The 22,881-nt window shown below is 33.5% G+C and overlaps 1 protein-coding gene and 1 long non-coding RNA gene across 3 annotated transcripts; one reads left to right on the top strand and one right to left on the bottom strand.

Annotated features, from left to right (window-relative positions):
- Positions 1-842: 842 nt before the first annotated feature.
- Positions 843-10,599, bottom strand: LOC132744591 (uncharacterized). 2 transcript variants are annotated; one of them, XR_009627723.1, is made up of 5 exons: positions 10,319-10,594; positions 8,777-8,908; positions 8,186-8,301; positions 6,186-6,296; positions 843-2,373 (listed from the first exon to the last, which is right to left on the bottom strand). It is a non-coding gene; the product is annotated as an uncharacterized LOC132744591 (long non-coding RNA). The 2 variants fall into 2 exon arrangements; XR_009627724.1 differs by lacking the exon at positions 843-2,373 and adding an exon at positions 2,402-3,089 and having other exon boundaries at positions 10,319-10,599.
- A 6,945-nt stretch (positions 10,600-17,544) lies between these two features.
- On the top strand, positions 17,545-22,096 carry LOC132744587 (uncharacterized). Its single transcript, XM_060733344.1, has 3 exons — positions 17,545-17,781; positions 19,501-19,889; positions 20,126-22,096. The coding sequence occupies exons 2-3, from the start codon at positions 19,659-19,661 to the stop codon at positions 20,675-20,677; spliced, it is 783 nt and encodes a 260-aa protein (XP_060589327.1). The 5' UTR covers positions 17,545-17,781; positions 19,501-19,658; the 3' UTR covers positions 20,678-22,096.
- Positions 22,097-22,881: the final 785 nt, after the last annotated feature.

Below are 22,881 nucleotides of genomic sequence, written 5' to 3'. Positions count from 1 at the left end.
AGTTTTTTAGTGCTTGCCTATAATACAAAACATTGAAGTTAAGGGCCATAATTCAAATAAAATCTTTGACAGAATTACCTTCTCCTGGACATGTTTGGGAATCATGATTGTAAACAAGTATTCCAACTTTCAAATTAATATCTCAAACAGTTCAGTCAAAAAGTGGACTGGTACTAAAAACTTAACCAAGATTCTAAGTCGATAAAAGGCCTTAATTTTTAAAACAAATCCTTGACAGAGTTACCTTCTCTTGCGTACAGATGGGGGTAATGATGTGAAATAGCATTAAAAGTTTCAAAGCAATATCTCAAAGGGTTAAGGCAATAAGTGGATTTTACCCATATTCAATGTATTTTCTAAGTCAAAAAGGGGCATAATTCTGTCAAAAACCTTGACAGAGTTATGTCCTCTTGTCTGTTGATGAAGGTCGTGATGGTAAACAAGTATGGTCAGTTTCAAAGCAATACCTCCAATGGTTTTGAAATAAAGTGAGGTGGTACAAAAAACTTAACCAAGCTCAATACACTTTCTAAGTCAAAAAAGGGCCATAATTCTGTCAAAAACCTTGACAGAGTTATGTACTCTTGTCTGTAGATGGAGGTTATGATGGTGAACAAGTATGGTAAGTTTCAAAGCCATACTTGTAATACTTCTGAAATAAAGTGGGGTGGTACGAAAAACTTAACCAAGGTGTGACGCCAACGCCGACGCCGGGGCGAGTAGGATAGCTCCCCTTTTCATAGAAAAGTCGAGCTAAAAATCAACAACAAAAAAAAAGCATAAACGCATGCATCGTCGGATACTCACGGTTGATTAACATGTAATCAAGATAGATGTTAGTGTTTATCAGTGGCTATCCGGCGATGAAACGCACGAGGATATGCTTGGAAATGAAAATGATAAAGTAACCCTTTGTGACTCCTTATTTAAAGCATTTAAAAGATAAAAAATGAAACAAATGATACTTCAAAATATAAAGGAACACATTATATCATGTATATGGTTGATAATATTATCGGAAGCGGACTTGTCCAGCTTCCGTTTCTGAATACGTTCATTCTCAATTTAGGGAATATAACTTGAATAAAATCAAATTTGAAATTGGTCAGCCAACGGTTTAGAGCCTGGTCAATCTGAACGGACGTGCAGGTTGGTCTGGCTGCATACTGGTGGCAAAGGCTGGTCACTTTAAGGTCAAGCATGTTATAGGTAAACAACTAAATGGTCACTTGTGACAATAATATTCTTTCATTCCATTTCTTGTTACCTTATTTTCATTTTTTATTTTCATTTTTTGTTTACTTTTATTTTATTGTTTCTATTTTATCTTATTTCATTATTTTTGTTTTCATTTTATTTCATTATTGTTTATTTCATTTTAATGTTTTTTATTTTATTTCATTCATATTGTTATTTCATTCTTTTATTTCATTATTGCTCTTCTGGTCGTTATTACAATTCTTTTAATATTTTATTATATTTTTTCATCATTGCATGTTTTTGAATGATGAAATATTTCATCGTTGGAATTTTTATTATGTTTCATTAATGTTGTTATGTTGGTAATATTCTTGGTGTTATTATTATCATCTAAATCTTAAGAAATTTCAAATGGATGTTTCTATCAAGACGTTGTTAAATTATCATTATTTCTCATTGTACGGCCTAGTATGTCTTTATTAACTATTAAATGTTACTTATTACACTTCTTGAAATCTACATTGTAAAAAATGCGCATCATTCATTTCTGCAATTTTACTTTTGCTATTATGTTAACGGTACAGTATGTTTGCATATATATTAAGTCTTAATAAATGTGCATTCCTGATCAAATTTTACTTATTACACCACTTGAAATATACATTGCAAAAAAGTGCATTATTCATTATTGCAATTATACTCATTATTGCAATTTCAATTCATTGACGGTACAGTATGTTAAATAGAAGATGTACAATGTAAAAAGCAAATAAAATATCCCTTCTATTCTGTTCACATCAAGGCATTCATGAAGGTGTTATTTTTTCAAGCTCATGTAGAAAATCCAATCGAGGTAACACCTTTTATGGTTTTTATTACTACGCCAAAAACTCACTATTACTTCATAATTGCCATAAATATTAGACAGTTACATGGTAATATATTTCTTAAACTTGGCAGAAAAAAACACCATTCAGAATTTGAACATGACATTTTCAGAAAGATACCAAATCGTATCAGGTGGATTAAAATCTCTTTGTCACATATGTTGTAACGGCATGCAGTAGTTCCAAACCGGAAGCATAGTTATTTTGCTGACTGTAAAGAGGGTGGTGTTTTCTTCATTCCTTCACCTGCTCAATTTACCATGTTCCGTATTGATCACCGATACACCTGCATTGTAAAAATTATATTCAACTTAGAATCAACTGTTTTTCCTTAAAGGCACATTATGCCTCAGAAATTAATAATTTTTTCCTACATTAGGCAGTGCAAACATGGGTATTATAACGTTCAAATAATGCTTTAAAGCATGTTAGATGCTTATTAGCAAAATAAAGTATGGCTGAATGTGAAAATATTTGTTTTAAAGGTCGCAAACTGTAAACACAGTAGTATTTTAACTTCCACACAAAATACTAAATCATTAAAACTGTTTTCAAAAAGCAAAAGATTATTCAGATAAATGACCAATGAATATCTGTTTTGAAACTATAATAGGATACCAAAAATAAAAAGCTTTTCAGATATAAAAATAAAAACATTTTTTTTGGCATAATGGGCCTTTTTAAAGCTGCACACCTTAATACCAGCAAACAAACTGTTTAAGAAATAACTCTTCAGAAAAAAATGAACAAAGATTTATTTTGCTTTGACCAGACGTTTCAATCTTTGTCGCAACAGACAAACATTTCAGAATTTCAGACATGGCATTACCTTGTGAATTTATGCATTAGGTTCTACTTTTTCACAAAAATATGCAACTTAATTATTAAACAACGAGCACATACCAAGAACATGGAGAAAAAATTGATTTGTGCTTCGGATATTCAACTGTAATAGAGAACGATTTTCAATGCTGATTGACTGTTCACATCATTTGGCGGCGTCTTTGATGTGCAGCATCAACATTTAACTTGTATAATGTATAAAATATTCATATCACTTGTAACACTTTGCGTTTCACTTGCAAAAGACAGCAGACGCACGGGTTGAACCACCAAATTAAAAAAAAACAACAATGTTATCAATACTCTTATTAAAAAATGCACATAATAGAATTCAGGAATACAATAAACAAATAATTACGTCTTACTCAAATAGTGGTCATAAAGCTTTTATTCACTTGATGTCATTAAACGATTCTCTTATTATTTCTAGTATATTCTTAACTGCAATGGTTCAATTATTCTGGTTGGGTTTAACACTTTACCTATTGGCCCGTGCACTCCGTGCCAAGGCTATATATTATCGTCTGCCAAAATTTGTATTTTGTTATTGAAATCCCATAAACTCCAAATGGACAGTTTCAAATTCAATGCAGGGCAGATCCATTACACTAATTAAGTAGTCGAATTGTTACTGTCTCGACGGTACAATAATACTTTTTCAGCTTTACTGGCGGAAGAAAGTCCAACATAGCCCTCTAAAAAATATTTTAGACACGTTGGGGCACTCGAGTAGAACCACCAATTTTCTCTGCCAATTAAGCTAGCTGTGGATCACCTCTGTGGATCATCTCTGCACATGAAACTATTCATGAATTCAAAGTCGCTGTCCATAATAGTGAAAGAAAGGGGGCGGGGGGGATTATTTGAAGTCAATGAATTCATTCAATCACTCGGTGACGGAACTAAAACTTACAAACGTATTATCAAATTTGAATAATGAAGAAAAATGTTCGATACCAGTGTAGGTCTATATGTATTCACTTAGCCAAAGCAATTCATGACTGAATAACAACAACAACGGTTACTGCTTCTGTGTTAAGCCCATCTCACACAGGACACACGGCTTACACGGTTGGCCACCCGTGGAAACCGTACATACAACCGAACTAACCGTAGCGTTATCCGAGTTACACTCGGGCCATTCGAGTGTATCCGTGTAAGCCGTGTATGATTTTTAAAACTTTTAAAAAAATGGTACGGATGTCATGTCCGTGTATGACCGTATAAGCGACCGTACAAGACCGTAAGAGACCGTGTGAGACCGTATGAGACCGTATATACAGCCGTATGTGAAGTTCACTCCACGAGTGAGCCCAACCGTATCAAGGTCGTTTATAAATCGTATGGAATCGTTCGAGACCGTCCCAAAGTCCTACATCCAACACCCGATGAACAGCCGAATGTCACAAGATCACGGTACGAATCAAACGAGTGCACACACGGTTTCATACGATCGCCATACGACCAATACGGTTCATATACGAAACATACATGGCCGACACGGTAAAGTACGGGTATACAGGGTCTCACACGGCCTCGTACGGTCTAACACGGCCTCTACGTCAGCAAGAACGGTACAAAAAACACAACTACCTGCTGCCACCCTACCAAGAGTGCTTGCTGCATCACACTAGAATGTATCCAAAGAAGAAGTTTTGGACGCATAGAAGGAATACAAGAAGAGCCATCCAGGCCCACCGACCACTCCAACTTATTGACCCTGATAAGCTGGAGGACCAACCGGCAATAACCGTGTCTCCCAGGGATTCAGACTCCAATGCCAGCTCGGTGGACCCTCCAGCAACCGCTGCACAACAGAAAAAAGACACATTCATTTTACATTGCTTCACCTTTTTATTCATTTATTGATGTAAATATTAGTTATAAAGATTGTTGACAGGTTATATGGCCTTATATAAACGGCTGTTTGTAAATATAACCCGAGCCGCTAGGCGAGGATTATATTGCAAACAGCCGTTTATATAAGGCCATATAACCTGTCAACAATCTTTATAACGAATTTATAATACAGCAAGCATCATTTTTAGAGGAATAAAGCGAGATTTTTTTATAAATCGACATATATATATATAAAAATATATAAACGTCACGATTATCAAACGAAAAGCGACGTTACAAACGTGCAGTATTATAATGATCTATATATAAGTGTTCTTCGTTGAAATTTCGAAAGTTCATGAAGCCAAGTCATCAAAATGGGTTAATTTATATCAAAACATACACAAATGTGTGATATTTCGAGCCTTACTCGAACAAAAGTCGGTGGGACCCTATGTAAACCCTGTGAAAGTCGAGTCAATCGAGTAAAAGTCGTGTTTAATCGTACCAGACCGTACTAGACCGTACTTGGAACCGTACAACAGTCGTATGTATTCGTATGCAAATCGTGTTCAAACCTTGCTTGACCGAGTATATCCGTGCTCAATTCGTACATACTCGTGCTATATTCGAGTCTAATTCGTGGCAACTAAACCACAAGCACGGTTGAAGCTCAAAACTCGTACCAGTCAACCCGTGTATAACCGAGTATACCGTATGGGAATCGTGTGTCCAACCGTGTTTTGTGTGAGACGGGCTTTAAGCAAAGAATTTTTTTTTATCAAACCCGAACATGGAAAAATTTAACAATGCCGTACTGTTTCAGAACCAAATGAATACACGTCTCATTCAAGAGCTATAAACAAGCCTTAAAGCTGCACGCCTGCAGGTGAACCAAAAAAATTTCAAGAAAAACAAACTTAAGAAAAATGTACTCAGATTTTAAGAGAAGTAAAAAGATTTGAGATTCAAGTGATTATTTATGCGCTAAATGTCTTTAACGACCGAAGTCGCAGTTCTTATTACCATATTTCTACTGCGTGACTAACGCGGTAATGGCTATTATTGTATATTTTGGCCTTTTTTGATAATTTAAGTAGACTGTAAATGCTGTTGATACATTTTCAAAATTTACATGAAGAATGGGCATGAATCTAGATAGATGCTGCTTTAACCTGCGGAAATTATTAAATGGACTTTTCAACATTTTATTTAAGGAACAGTCCATTATAAATTATTATAACTAATTATCACATGAAAATGAAAATTGGAAGTTAGCAAACAGTAAAGAGGCTGGTCAAACTGCACAAATGTGCAGGCTGGCCGGGCTCTATTCTGGAGGCAAAGACTAATGACTTTCGCTTTCAGCAGGCTAAGAAACAAATCTATACATATATTCATAAAATATACTATTACCTCATCATAATCAGTAGGTTCCAGTTCTGTGATAAGGATGTAACATGCCAAGATCAGTTTGCCGGTGCTCATTTCATATCTTTCGTTCTTTCTTAATTTCAAATCCTGAAACTGAAATATAGGTTAAAAAAATTATCTATTTATAGATTGAAAATTAAGATGTTATCGGAGTGCCACAATCAAAGTCACCAGTTCATTACAAAATACACATTATGCATTAGAAATAATTATGATATTTTATAGTATAATTATAATAAGAGATATTTTTATCTCCCTTATTTGTAATACATTCATAATTATCTCCCTTCCTTCGGCACAATCACTAATGTAGTGCCGATATCTTTTACCTATTCGTGAATTTAGTTATTGAATGTATATTTTTTTGTATTTAGATTGTAATACTTTAAGGAAGCGAGTGATCTCGGAAAGAATAGTTCTTTATATTATGTTCAGTTCATTTTTTTTCTAGAAAAGCAACAATAATTACAAAAAGTCATGTTCCATCTGAAATTAACATGCTTTCAAAATACAAACATTGTACCAAATTAAAAGTTGTTATTATTAATGAACTGTAATCAGTACTTTCTGATTATTCCCTGCGGTCTGGAGACCGCAGGGTATTGGTAAGCGTTTAACTTTTGAGGCATTGAGGAGCACGTGACCTGTTTTCGGTACATGGAGGAGCATGTGATCTGTAAACCGTACACGATTGGTTAATTGACCTTTTCAAAAACCTGGCTAAATACCGTTTGTCGGTACGTTACGGAATTACCTCTAGGGAATTAGTCAGAATTACACCTAATTAAGAACAAAAAACTATTACGTGATATTTCTAATTTTTTATAATTATTTTACCGTTTAAGGTGGAAAAACTTGAATGATGTATTTGAAAATTATCATTGTTTCTTTAATATATGTATCTCAAATTTTACAAACAATAAATTGTTTATACTGAAAATCCACAAAATTAAAATATTCGTAGTGGCATCTGCCATAATTAATAGAGATATTTTCTGCGTAAACTTGTGTGTTTACTTTAATTTTTTTTGTTAGAATTATTCATAAAATGGTAGGCCTATTTAAAAGAAATAATTGTTTTATGTTCGACCTTCTCCGGTCATCAACGGTCACCAGTTTCCAAAGACCTTCTTCTATATTGATCGATTAGTGTCAACTATATTCCTGATACAAACGTTTATTTATTCCCCTCTCCCAAAACAATGTTGAAAATAGTTAAATGAAATATCTTTATATCATTAAAAAGGTTCCCTGCAGGAAACCATTTTACTTGTTATGTGTAGTACAAGTAATAGAAAGAGCATCGAAACACGAGGCTATCTGATTTGTACGAGGGGGCGTAGCCCCCGAGTATTAATCAGATTGCCGAGTGTTTTGATGTTCTTTCTCTTTTGTATCATAGTCAAACATAAAAACACGTTCCCTGTTGTCACAATATGAAACCCCAGAAAAAAGTAACCAATGAACGAGCATCTGAATATGATATTTCTGTCGCTTTCCCTTTCTCTGCCGTCACAATAAGTAAACCCCAGCAAAAATGAACCAATCAATGGGCATGCTCTGGAGTGCGGGTAACTGATACCTGCACACCAGTTACCGCACTGTGCATGTATATGTATGCAATTTAACTCTGACAAATATTTTCAACAGAAAGGTCTCCAAACTATGATAAATATGTTGATTAACTCTCAGCCTTCTAGTGCCAACATAATATACATGTACCCGTGCGACCTGTGCAGACCAAAATCAGTCGGCATATCCTTGACATCTGCTCATGATCTGCACTTTTCGATATTAAGTCAGTACATATTTTGAAATTTTCCCTTAAAATGAGTAATGGTTTTGTCCAGATTTGAAGATGGGCAAGTCCATTTAAAATATTTTGCAGAGTTAAAGGTGTAATCAGCGACTCACAAACCCTTATCTGTAAAATGTATTGTTCTATGTTTAGCTAAATTTTGTATTTCTTCAAAATATCTTACCTCGACCCTCATTTCATATACTGAACGTCAGGGGAAGTAACTGAGATCACAACATCGAGTAGCAGACACACCGGAAGTCGCAAATTTCCACTTTAAAATTTATTGTCGTCTGCTACCTGTGGATACACTATTGGTAACATGGTCTTTTTTTAGCATTTTAAAAATAATTGTAAGTTATTTGTTTAAATTACTGAAATGTTCTTAATGACCCATAACTCAGCATTATTATGCTCATTCGATAAGAATATATTGTAAACTTAAATTATTATTTTAAACATGACTGCTTTAAATCAAGTTGACTAAGTGGCATACATGTAATTATATAAATCAAAATCTAGTTTAAAGTTAAACGTGTTTAGATTATGTTCCCCGTTACACAATCATAATGAATTCTGAGGTAGGAAGTTACACACAAAACATATGCAAAACGAAGTGTTTTACGAGAACAGACGACCAAGTGACTAAAATAGCCCTTACTCGTTTTTCAAACAGTTCGGCTAAAAATGATTCACTATGAAACAATAATGATATGTCAACTTATTTATTACATTGACACGAAAGTTTATTTTTAAAAAAGTAGACAAGACATACGTTACAAAGTTATGATTTCCTTTCTGCTGAAAGCGAGTCCAGTATAGTTCTGGGTCAGCCTGTAATTTCGGGCAGTCTGCGCGACAACTGTCGTCTGCTAGGATTCTTCCCGCCATTTCCTGCTTTACTCTGCTAAATGATCAATAAACATTTTTTTCAATAGTCTGAATTATATAGTGGTAATATTTAGAAATATACAATTTTATCTAGTTTTGTCTTTCAAAAGTAATCCAGTGATGTTTTCTTACGTCATCTGAAAACAAACGAAAAACCAAAGAACAATAATATTATACTAGTCTAAAATGTCGCATTCTGCATCTAAAATAATCAGTATATATAATTGTTAAAAATGTCGCATTCAACACCCAAATATCATTATTAGAAATGTCACGTTCTAAATCTAAAAGAATCAATGTTATCTTTAATATATTGTCGCATTCTCCACCTATGTTTTAATATAATTATCAAAAATATCACATTACTATTAAACATCAATATGAGCCGCGTCATGACAAAACCAACATAATGGGTTTGCGGCCAGCATGGACCCAGACCAGCCTGCGCATCCGCGCAATCTGATCAGGATCCATGCTATTCGCGTTCAGTTTCTCTACTTGTAATAGAGTTTGCAAGCGAACACCACGGATCCTGGTCAGACTGCGCGGATGCGCAGGCTGGTCAGGATCCATGCTGGTCGCAGACACACTATTTTGGTTTTGTCATGACGCGGCTCATATAATTATACAAAATTGGGTATTGTACAGCTAAAAATTCAATATAACTATAAATATGTCTCCCATTTCTAATGAAATTGATATATTTCTATTTGAAATGATGAATAATAATAATTTGACTAGTACATGTACATGTATAACAAAATCCAAAATCCAAAATTTTCAAACCGATCACAATGTATTTGCAAAGAATCAACTGTCTTATCGACCACCAATTCCCAAACTATTCAGAAATAAGGCCTGAATTTTCGACAAAGAAAAACAACCATAACACACAAATGACATTAAAAACTCCAACAAAGACAAAGAAAAACTACCATAACACACATAAACAACTCCCACAAAGAGGCAAACTAAAACACCGAACCCAAATCGAATAACCCCAATCACACACCAACTCCAAAAATTTGAGAAAGAAACCAAAACAACCAAAATCGATATAAACAATGCACACAAAATATCGTCAATATACATAAACATAAAACATAGTTTTCAATTTTGACAAAAAATCTTCATTTCTAAAATAAAATTTTGACATAATACCATTTACATGTTTATATGTATATCAAATTTTGTTATAATGTCAAATTTTCCAAATGTAAATTGAATTAAATAAGTATGCTGTTTTAACGTTGCATAATGTGTGCTGTCCTTGTTCCACAAACATGGCCCGATATAGTATGATTACTTGCAAGTTCATTGGTTCATCTTCTGAAACTGATAAAACTTACGAAGAAAAGTTAAAACTCATTTGTCTAAAAATAACTAGTTTCTAAAAAAGCTCGTTTCTATAAATAACTAGATTTACCTGATGCCCACTTGAACAACTTCATTTCATCATCATTGTAACACCCATGAACGTCCTCATCAAAACAACATTGTCATCAACATGGCCATCATTTTACATATCACACGTCAATCATCCGTGTCAATACTTTGTAAGACCTCATATGCCAACTATCAATTATTCATATCTGTATTTTGTTTATTATCATAAGCCAATTATCATAATGGTCAAAAATACCGTTAACTATGATCGAAACGTCACATGAAAAATTAAAAGTCCTTATGATTAATGCTTATTTATAATTAAAGTCCTTATTCATGAAAAATTTAACTTTGTGTCAAACAAATACCTACGAAAAATATTTGATAATTTACAAATTTTATGTGATACAATAACATTTCCCGGATTTTCTGTGAAATATTTACATTTTTTTTCCTTAAAAAAAAACAGTAACGCTTTCCCGATTTTCATGTGTAATAATATTACGTTTCGGCTATATAGTTTTTATTAATGAAATATAGAATAACTTACATTTTTGATTGATCCTAAGTTCTTCGACGTCCTAAAATAAAAGAAACAATTCCAAACCTGCCATACTTTTGATTCCGTCACATCCCTCTCACAAACTTCACGCAAGTGTAGGTAACAGTAAAGTGCATGGAAAATCACTCGACCATGAATCTTGAGCGCTCGGGGACAATCTTGTATGTTTAACCACTGATTGATTCTCACCAAAAAAACTTTACTAAACAAATCCGTTAAAGACGCCAGCAAAACATTTTCCGATCTCTTTTCAGTCACACGATTTAATTTGCTATGTATTTATATGAAACTATTGTTGCCCGCCTGGATAATTTGGAAGGACCAAAAAGTTAACGTGGTTGGCCCACCATCACGTGACATGCGCGAAACAGTTTTGATTCGTCATTCGAGAATTAAGACGCAAGAGCAATTGGAAGTGGTATCAAAATGAAATATTGAAAGAAGCTGGGACCTTAAAGTTAAAAACGGTTTATAATATATAAGTTTGTTTTAAATTACAATTTGGAAGTCTATTCCTTAAATTTTGTGTACTGGCAGAATTTAAAAAAAGAGAGAAGTCCGGCAAGACACCAGTGAAAACACAGAAAATATGTTTCACTAAAATACTTTTTACAGTGAAAGTACGAAAATGAAAATAAGCGTTTTATTTCATCAATATTTCTCAATATTCCATTTATAGGTATATAATAAATATATGTACTCAGATTTGATTTAGATATAAATTCTATTTTGTCAAGGATCTTAATTACAATGTAATATATAAATCCGCGATTTTGTGTAATTCTTGTCCGATTTGGGTAAAAGCCTTTAACCGCTTTTCATTTTTGGGTCATTTTGCACTTATACTGGAAAAATGGAGTGAGCGAATAATCTGAAATCTTGCACGGAAGATAACGTGCATCAAATAGTATTTAAATTTAGAAAAAGATATTACCAGTTTCGTCATAGCAATAACGTTCATTTGCGTTAGTTTTAAAACGTTCATACCCTGGTTTGTATATTTTAACTGGAACAATAATATATTTTTGGTCCCAGATTTTTAATTAGAATAGGAAACACATTCGTGACATTGTAACAAATGTGAACAAAAAAGCAAAATACATGAACATTGACTTATTTTTAAAAAAAATCAGCATCAGATTAAAATAGAAAAAAAAAACAACAACACATTGCAAAAGTAGAAAATAAAAATTATTCATAAGATTGTTCAAAATGCAGCGCCTATATATCACATCTACCCTAATTTATTTCTGTTGCTCTGGCTATTAAAACGTTTAACGGCGCCTAGCTAGAACTGACACTGAAATTTTCATTGATAGGTATAGAATTCTATATCCATATATAATTGTTTTTTATTTGATATTCACGTGTAGTCTATAGCCGGGCAAGCCACTTATTTGGGGGTAATCTCAGGGGCAGGTAACTTATACATACGTCTGAAAAATCGTTTTTCCTTTTGTTATGTTTTTCAGTATATTTTTCCATATTTTCAACCAAAAAAATCCATAAAATATTTCTGTTACCTTTTTCATATTCTTTAAGTATATACCATTTTTGAAATCACATACCATGAACAACGTCTATCGGCTGATATATAATTCTGGTAAAAAGCAATTAACCATCGAAAAGTTTATAAGAATATCTGGTCATAAGATGTCTACATGCTGAATTTCTTGCTTGGACACCCTTTGATGCTTTGCATCAATGCTTTTCTTGTAAGATATATCAAATATGCGCACGGTTTATAAGAATATCATTGTAGCTATTGGTGTACAAAAGCTCTTTTGTATCATAGGCAAAAATAAAAACACGTTCCCTTTTGTCGCAATATGAAACTCTTTTGTATCATAGGCAAAAATAAAAACACGTTCCCTGTTGTCGCAATATGAAACTCTTTTGTATCATAGGCAAAAATAAAAACACGTTCCCTGTTTCTGCAATATGAAACTCTTTTGTATCAGAGGCAAAATAAAAACACATTTCCTGTTGTCGCAATATGGAACTCTTTTGTATCATAGGCAAAAATGAAAAAACACGTTCCCTGTTGTCGCAATATGAAACTCTTTTGTATCACAGGCAAAAATAAAATCACGTTCCCCGTTGTCGCAATATGAAACTCTTTTGTATCATAGGCAAAAATAAAAACACGTTCCCTTTTGTCGCAATATGAAACTCTTTTGTATTATAGGCAAAAATAAAAACACGTTCCCATTTGTCGCAATATGAAACTCTTTTGTATCATAGGCAAAAATAAAAACACGTTCCCTTTTGTCGCAATATGAAACTCTTTTGTATCATAGGCAAAAATGAAAACACGTTCCCTGTTGTCGCAATATGAAACCCCAGAAAAAAGTACCAAAAAAAACGAGCATCTAAATATGTACTCTCCTGAGCATCAGTCAAACATTCTTCTATCTGAAGCAGCGTGAGTGTATTCAGTGAGCTGGGAAGGGAGCGCTCTAAATATGACATTTCTATCGTTATCCCTTTCACTGTCGTTACAATAAGTAAACCCCAGAAAAAATGAACCAATCAATGGACATGCTTTCGAGTGCGGGTAACTAAAACTGCACTCACTCCAGTTAACGCACTACATGACTGTATACGTATACGACTGAACTCTGACACTTTTTCAACAGAAAGGTCCCCAAACTATGATACAAGTATGAATTGTTGTTCTCACTATGGTAATATAACACAGTGACATTCAAAACTGAGATTGTTTTTCATATTTAAGAAGCAGGTTCTGTTAATCTTTACGGGAATTTATTTTATATGTTTGTTGTTAAACCTCAAACTCAAGATCTTTTAAGTCCCAGGTTGAACGTAAACTATTCAACTATTCTAACAAAGGAATTACAAGTAAAATGGTTTCCTGCGGTGAACATTTTAATAATATAAAAATATTTCATTTAACTATTTTCAACATTATTTGGGGGGGGGGGGGAATAAATAAACGAATAAACGTTTGTAACAGGAACATAGTTGACCATAATCGAACAATATAGAAGAAGGTCTTTGGAAACTGTATGTGACCATTGAAGACCGGAGAAGGTCGAACATAAAACAATTATTTCTTTTTAAGAAAATGATTCAATAGGCTTACCATTTTATGAATAATTCCGAGCAAAAAATAAATAAAGTAAACACACAAGTTTACGCAGAAAACATCTCTATTTATTATGGCAGATGCCACTACGAATATTTTAATTTTGTAGATTTTCAGTATAAACAATTTATTGTTTGTAAAATTTGAGATAGATATTGAAGAAACATTGATAATTTTCAAAGACATCGTTCAAGTTTTTCCACCTTAAACGGTAAAATAATTATAGAAAATTAGAAATATCACGTAATAGATTTTTGTTAATTCGGACTAATTCCCTACAGGTAAATCTGTAACGTACCGGCAAACGGTATTTAGCTGGGTTTTCGAAAAGGTCAATTAACCAATCATATACGGTTTACAGATCACATGCTCCTCCATGTACCGAAAACAGGTCACGTGCTCCTCCATGCCTCAAAAGTTAAACGCGTACCAATACCCTGCGGTCTCCAGACCGCAGGGAACAATGGAAGGAAAATGGAAGCGCAACTCAAACATCTATTTGCATAAATAATCATATTATTTTAATTAAACTAAAGAAACACCTTTCTCTGATGTCAAAGTAAGAAAAATGTTGTACTCTATTGAAAAATGATTACGTGTTTTTCCATCTGTAATTTGATTGCTGATAAAGCGCACATGTAATAGACTATTACATGTCTTATATTATTATAATTTTGCTGCATGATAATGTATCATAAAAACGAGAAAATAAAAGATTCTAACACGACCCGCATTTTTCCCTATTGAACAAAGAAGAACCGAAAGTGTGTGTTATTATGCAACAAAATCACTGTTGACGTTCTATATTTAGACTCGTGACGTAATGATTATATACATTTGACGTAACCACTAAAAATGCGACGCGCTGAAAATAAGTACACAAACAAATCAGGTGCAATTTAGCTTAATATCAGGTACGGCAACATTTATTTGTTAATGTCGTGTTAGAATCGAAATAATATATCCAAATCGGTGATTTTATCTGGATCTGTTTGTATGTGCTATTTAAGCATTGTAAAATTATTGTATTGAATTGAATTGAATTGGTGTTCAAAGATGACACAGTTCACATATTTTCACCATAAAGCATTCTATCATATCATAATTACATACCCGTGCCGATATTGCGACTGAATAAACAATATTTTGCTCGCTAGAGGCTAGCATTCAGTATTGAACCTAAATACTCATCAAATCAAATCAAATAAAATCAAAATTTATTTATTGTCGGTATACATATATAACATTTTACAAAACATAAGCTATGTATAGCTTTTGACCGACATACATGCATAATGATATAAACATAAAACTCAAAAAAGAAGCACATTAAGATAAACTTTGAAAGATTTAATAGCCTCTATATATTTGCTTAACTGGTATTTTAAGCTCAATGACGATATCCGAAGTGTCACATGTTTGGCTTAATGATAAGATGCGGAAAAATATTCAAGAAAATACAGTACCATTTGACATTGTATTTAATTTTTTCTTGTTGGTGATCGTTTTAGAGAGGAAACGTATGTTTCCTTAATCTGTTTGAGAAGATGACGTCGAAACTGACGTCGCGACGTCATCAAACATTATATGGCAACGCGCTATCACGTGACATAGCAACGTTGACGTTGCGGATGATTGTCTGCTGCATTTTTGGTTACCGATGTAAATTCATCAAAAACATACCAATATGACAAAATACAAGTAAGTTTTATCTAAAATTCGTGCAATATTTACGTTTTTAATCTTTTAAAATGTAAAAATGATGAGTTATTGTATTATTTCTTCTTCATTATGAAAAAAAGAAAGATCACTTTCATACAACAAACGAAACTCAGTTGTATATGATTCATAATTATTGGCACATAGATAAAATGCAATGATGCAATAAGTTATATTCTATGTACTTCCATTAAGATTGCTATGGGTTTGATCATGCAGTTTCCGTACTTAATGATAATTTTACACAAAATTCAATAGCATATTTATTTCATAAAATAAGCCAGATAGTAATTAGTACCGGTCTTATACTTAAACACGCGCTTCACGTGCGCAGGTTGGTTTTCATGCGGCAATTCAAAATGTTTGACTTCATTGAAATTTCATTTTCAGACCTGTTGACGCAGTGTATGAAGATATCTACGATTTCGATGATATATATGGTAACACTGATTTATTACCTTGTTTTTATATTCGTTCGTTCATTTTTTCATTTGTTCGTTCTGTTTTGACCATTTTATCGCTGATTTAGCGCAAAAGGCTAATATTTTGTTGGATATGTTTAGTACATGAAGCATTTGCATTTAGTAATCATGTGTCTTCACAAAATTTTAAGTATTATTGTTTCACACGAGATCTCATTCTTATAATACTTATTTTTTTCTTAATGCAAAAAAAAAAACAAAAGATACTATATATATATCAGAATTTCTTTTGTTGTCATGAATATTAAACAAATAATAAGGGAAGAACCATCGCTAATGTTGCGAGAACTTGTGGGCCAAGCCTTGTTGGCAATAAAACATGTTTAAATCAAAACAATGAATAATACGTGCAAATCTTGTTTGAGTTTACTTTTTTTTACATATCTCACACGTGTTCAAAAATAAATTCTGTTTTTGAGTTATTTCTCATTTTAAGTTTATCCATATTTTGTGTATCATCTTTGAGCATCTAGCAGCGCTTCTTCATCCTCCTTCTCTTTCTCCACCACTTCACCACTATCATCATCATTATCATCAGCGTCATCTTTTTCCACCACATCATAATCATCATCATCGTCATCTACGTCGTCATCGTCATCATCATCATCACCATCGTTATCCTTTACCCCACCATTTCACCATCATCATCGTCATCTTTATCCTATTTCTACACCACTTCATCATCATCATTATCACCATCGTCATCTTTATCCCATTTCTTCATTCTTTCATCATCATTATCATATTCAACAACAACATCATCATCATCATCATCATATGCATCGTTATCTCTTTCTCAACCCCTTCATCATCATCATCATCATCATCGTTATCCTCTTTTATCCACCACTTCATCATCATCATCATCATCGTCAGATTTATCCCTCAGTCTCCACCCCTTCATCATCATAATCTTTATCCTCTTTCTCCATCACTTCTTCATCATCATCATCATCATTATCATCATCATCATCGTTATCCTCTTTCTCAACCCCTTCATAATCATCATCGTTGTCTTTATCCTCTTTCTTCACCCCTTCATCATCATTATCTTTATTCTCTTTTATCCACCACTTCATCATCATCATCGTCGTCATCATCATCATTATCAACATCATAATCGTTATCGACTTTCTCCACCTTTTAACCATCATCATCGTCATTATCATCATCCTCACCATCATCATCGTTTTCATTTTTCTCCGCCACTTAAGCATCATCTTTATCATCACCATCATCATCGTTATCCTCTTTCTCCACCACTTTATCGTCATCATTATCATCAGCGTCATATTTATCCTTTTTCTCCACCAGTTCATCATCATCATCATTATCGTCATCGTGATGACCATAATCATGACTTTATGCTTGTTATCTATAAATAGCTTTTAAAGATCAATACTTCGAGACTACAAAGTCCGGTTATACCAACACACTAGACTACAATGGAATTAAATTGCCCTCCGTTTCGAGACCAAAAGCAAAATGTGATGAAACACGCCTTCCCCCCGTCGCTGTCGGTACAAATAATGTTTCCAGGCCGGCACAAGCTATAAATGACAACGTGCATGGTCTGCACAAGTCTTCTACAGACCTTTTGAGCAAAGAAACAGGAAATAAAACACCAAATGGTAAGTCATTAATACTGTCACCTAGACACGAGTACAGCTTTGCGATATTTGAAAAAAAATATTGTAAAACATTTTTCTGAACAACTATAAAATGTTTACTACTTTTGCCGGATATAATTATGTAAGTTATACATTTGCTTAATATGTGCTACCTTTCTTGGATATTTGTATGTTTTACCTTTGCTGAACATGTGTTACTTTTACCTTTGCTTGTTATGTATATGTTTTGCCTTTCCATGGATATGTGAACTTCTTTCCTTTGCGGATAAGGTGTATAAGTTTGATCTTTCCTTAGATATGTGTTAGTTCTACATTTGCTACATATGTGTTCTACCTTTGCCGGACTTTGTAAGTTCCACCTTTCCTGGATAGGTGTAAGTTCTACCTTTTCAGGATTATGTAAATTCTTCCTTTCCAGGAAAGGTGTAAGTTCAACCTCTACTAGATATGTTTGAGTTTCCTTATTTTCCTGGATATATATGCACGTCCTTCCTTTTATGGATATGTGTTATGTCTACCTTTCCTAGATATGTGTAACATAAACAGAAATGATGTCCTTAGTAAAATATTTAAATTACCTTTATTTATGCTTCTACTTTAAAAACTATATCATTGACACATTTTATATAAAGTTTTAACGAGATACCAACTGATTCCATGTAAAACTATTTAAAAAGGGTTTTAAAGTGCTTTGAAAAAAGGAGCGTTGAGATAATAATTATTGTCTCAGAAAATATCTTCAGTAACAAAAATAATAATAATAATAATAGTAATAAAAAAATGGAAACATTCAATAATGCCCAAAACGGCAAACTTGATGATGTTGCAGACTTAATTTGATTGAGACTGTTAATGGACGCACGCAACCGCCCGGGCCCCCAGCACCAACTCGAGCAGAATTTAGTAGTTAGGCATAAAAGTGGAGTAATTTTAATCTTAAAACATATTCAATCGTGATTATATGACGGTTATCTCATAACCTTTAAGTCTTAGCAAAGATAGTGTGTAAAGGGAACCATGAACGATTGTAATTACAAATTAGTCCATAAGCTGCATACCAGTCAGTTGTACACATTAACAATTTCAAATGTCTTTAATGGTGATATTGGCATATCATCTAAATCTTTTAAATATGGTATACACAATATTTCATACATATTTATATCTTGATAATAACTGAGGCAAAACATTATTATCTAAGAACATCTGAAACCAGCGTTTTTTTTTCTTTATATAACTACTACCCTAAAACGGTACTGTTCCCAATAGAAAATAGACATTAAAATTCCCAATTTCCAATGTTTAAATTCCAAAAATGACTGTTCAAAATTTCCACAAGGCCAAGTGATTTCTCTGAAATAATTTAAATCCAACATATTCATATAAATTATCACCTGGACAGTGGAAGCTGTTAGCTATCTTTATTCATGATGACTTATCTTATTTGTAGCTGAAAAAGTGCATTAAAAAATCCCAATTTAAGTCAAAATAACTCATTTTTTCCCAATCAGTCTGGTACCGGCACCATTCCCAAAGTAGAGAAAAAAAAACACTGGAAACATATCTTTGTTGTTTGATTACACTTCTTCGGGTGAAGTCCTACCAACAACAGCATACAGGTATCATGCTGGGCTTCTTGCAGCTGGTCCAGTGTGGCTGGGTCGTGTGGAGGTTGTGTTCATTGATGATCTTGTCTTTCATATCTTATTTCTATTTTAGTTTCATCATGGCATCAAACTGAAGAACCAAGGAGAGACTTTGATGTCAAGGTAACAAAATTGCCACCAATAGATGCAAAACTGATAAAGTCACCACAACAAAGGAACAACCGAGAAGAAAGTGAGTTACTGGATGAAGATGCTCTGTACAAGTCTTTAATGGAAGGTATTCATGACAAAAGTATGCTAGAGAAAAGTCCGCAAGTTCTGGAGTATGAGAGAAGAAACAGAATAAAACATGAGGGATACAGAAGAAATGCTCCAGAGAGAAATGTAAAGCTGCTTAGCCATACCAGAACAGGTGGAACCGATGTAGCCAAAAGTTTATCCACTCTCCGTCAAGACTTGTTATCTGCCAGCACAGACGCTCATAGCTTTAATTCTATACAAGTATGTTATACTTTCTGTTTTTTCCTTTTTAATTGCCTACCGACATGAACAATTTTTCTTAACGCTAAATCACTCTGATTCTAATACTATTTGATGAATGCATTCAATATTTAACGAACGTCTTGTCCGTTTAAGCAGACACTTCTTTTCTAAATAAAAAATATAATTCTAAAGTTTCATTTTAATATTTTTATTCTTTTTACATCATTAAAATGAATACCTAAAATCATTCATAGGCATCAGATCACGTTCCAGCACCTCCGACAGCTCCCAAACCCGACACCTCACAGCAAGGTACTTATAGAAACAGACGAAGAGCCCTGCGCGTCTCCACTCAGCTTGACCGGGATATTTCAGTCCACAACCAGTCGAAAGAATACAATAAGCCAAGACCACCGTCAGCTGAAGTTCAAATCGACTGGGAAGCTGATGTAAAGGAGGCGCTCAGGGTAGAACGGGAGCTGGAAGATCTACATAAAGCACTAGTAAAGCAGAAGAACACCGACATGCCATACTTTATGGAGATGATGCATCCATCAACGCCTGCGAAAGCCAATTCAAATATGCCAGGTCACGCTACCCCTTGTGTGATACCAACTGCTGCAGTGCCATACAATACATCCGAGCCCGTCAAGTCCTGGAATAATGATACAGCAAAAAGAGGGCTCGGATTTAAGTCAAGAGTGAAGGAGGAGCAAGAGAAAAGAGAGTTAGAGAAAAGAAAGTCAAACGTGGGCAGGCTGATGCCTGAAAAGATTCGAAAAGAGATGAAGAAGTATTTTAATTAATTCCGTGTCATTTGTCACGCACTTCAGTCACTATAACTTAACTGATCAAAAAATAATAATTGATATATCTCAACTATATTTCCACAGAACACAGAAGAAACAATAATTTGCAAAATATAACTATGATTGAAATAAGAAATGTGAAACATATTTTAAACGATTTATAGCATCGGTGCTAATAGTGACTGCTACATACTTCAAAACAGTGATTGCTGTTTAGTTCCCTCCATGTTTTTTATGTCTTTGTTTTACGTTTCTGTTTTTTTTTGTTATTCCTGTTGTTTTTGATGTTGTTGATATTATTGTTGATGTTGAAATGTTTGGATACTGCTAATATCCTACGTTAAAATTATTAATATAAACTATTTAACAGAGGAACACAGACGAAAGTAATCACTATCATAATGATGAACAGTAGACATGAAACTATTTGTAAAAATAATTCTTGTCCAGAGAAAATAGTAAATATGTTTATCAAAAGAGACATTCTTATATAGAAAACTGAAAATGTTCTAACAAATAGCATTATATTAATGCAATATGTCCATATTCATGCCGTAAAGATGTTTCGTAAATTTAAGGACACACTAGATGTTAGTAATGAAAAAACTTCAAGAAAAGATATGCCATCGCTCAAAATATGAAGAGCGATCAAATCAATGCATGATATCACGGTAACGGATATAATAAATTAAAGATGAAGAAGAAAGGAGGCCGTATAAAAAGGGCGGACATATGACTATGTCGGAATAAAAACAGTCGATGTGCATCAAGCTGTCATACAAGACGCGCAAACCATTCATACCATTCTGATTGGACGTACATTCTGCAGACTTAGAAGATTAGACATAGAATGCAGATTAAATTAAATTGTATGAAAGACCAAGTTGATAAATTATAATGCCATAGAAAAGATGAAATATAGATATAATTGTGTGATAAAAGAATGAAAATAGTAAAATTATTAACTGAATTAACTATGTTTTGTCATTGTACGAAAGCTATGAATATTTACCTTGTATTTAGTTGTATATAATACATGAGCCTTTAAAACTCATGTCTTACTTCTTACAGCCATGAACATAAGAGAAACAGGTAAATTATATAACACAAACTACACCTATGTGAACGAAACATATTTTTGAAATCCCGACAAGCCAAGCCGTTCACTAACAAATGACAATTACTGCAAACAGACATTTAGAACTTTTAAGCGCTATAGTGATGAAAATAACAGACATAAAGTCAGAACAGACTATACACAGACTGCAACGCCGCTAAATGTCGCACTTGCCGACCAATGTCGCACAATTACGCTAAATGTCGCAACAATGTCACAACGCCGCTAAATATCGCACCATTACCGCTTAATGTCGCAACTGCCTTTAAATGTTACAACGCCGCAAAATGTCGCACCATTGCCTCTAAATATGTCAAAATCTTCTGCTGTTAAATGTCGTAATGGTAATTTTAAATGTCGCACGATTTTCCTTTGCCGTTTAATGTCGCAAGATGTTTGTTCAAGATAAAAGTTTGTAGCTGGTGGTATTAAATTACAGTTAACATTGTGTAAATGTCTTTACACATTTAGTAGTTTTTAGACATAAAATAATGGTCCAATACATCTGCTGACTCAAGATTAAATTGGATTTGTCTACAATGGGCACAATTTCAAGGAATATTTCAAATATTCATAAAAAAACATTAAAAACGTATCATTTGGATAATCTTACAAATATTTCTGAAACAAAACTATTTATCTAGTCCAACATCATTTAATATGACATTAATTTTAATATAGACTTTTAAAACACCTTATTACGATTTCAACAGTTTTTTTTTTAAAGAATATTATGATTTTGCATCCCAGCAAGTTGTGTGTGTTTGCGTGCGTGTGAATGTGTGTTCTATGCTTAATGATGGTCATACCACCCTTTCAGGCACTGAGAGTACAGATGCTGGACATGTAAGAATTCATGTCCTTAGTTATAGGATAATTGGATCAAAAACCAACACAAATTAAGTATCAAAACATGTTTCGCTTTATTAAGCTTCCTCAGTTGATACATATATAAAAATGACGTTAACGTACAAAACAAACGTCTACGTTAATAGACGTTACATTTGGCGCGTAAAAGGAACGTGATAATATTACAATAAGTATTACAATAAAACATGTGCATATGTATGTATAAATATACTTT

This window comes from Ruditapes philippinarum, unplaced genomic scaffold (assembly GCF_026571515.1).
Source record: "Ruditapes philippinarum isolate M1 unplaced genomic scaffold, ASM2657151v2 ctg5448_1_1_1_1, whole genome shotgun sequence".
NCBI lineage: Eukaryota > Metazoa > Mollusca > Bivalvia > Venerida > Veneridae > Ruditapes > Ruditapes philippinarum.
The sequence above is the reverse complement of the archived record's forward strand: the minus strand, read 5'-3'. Positions and strand labels throughout refer to the sequence as shown.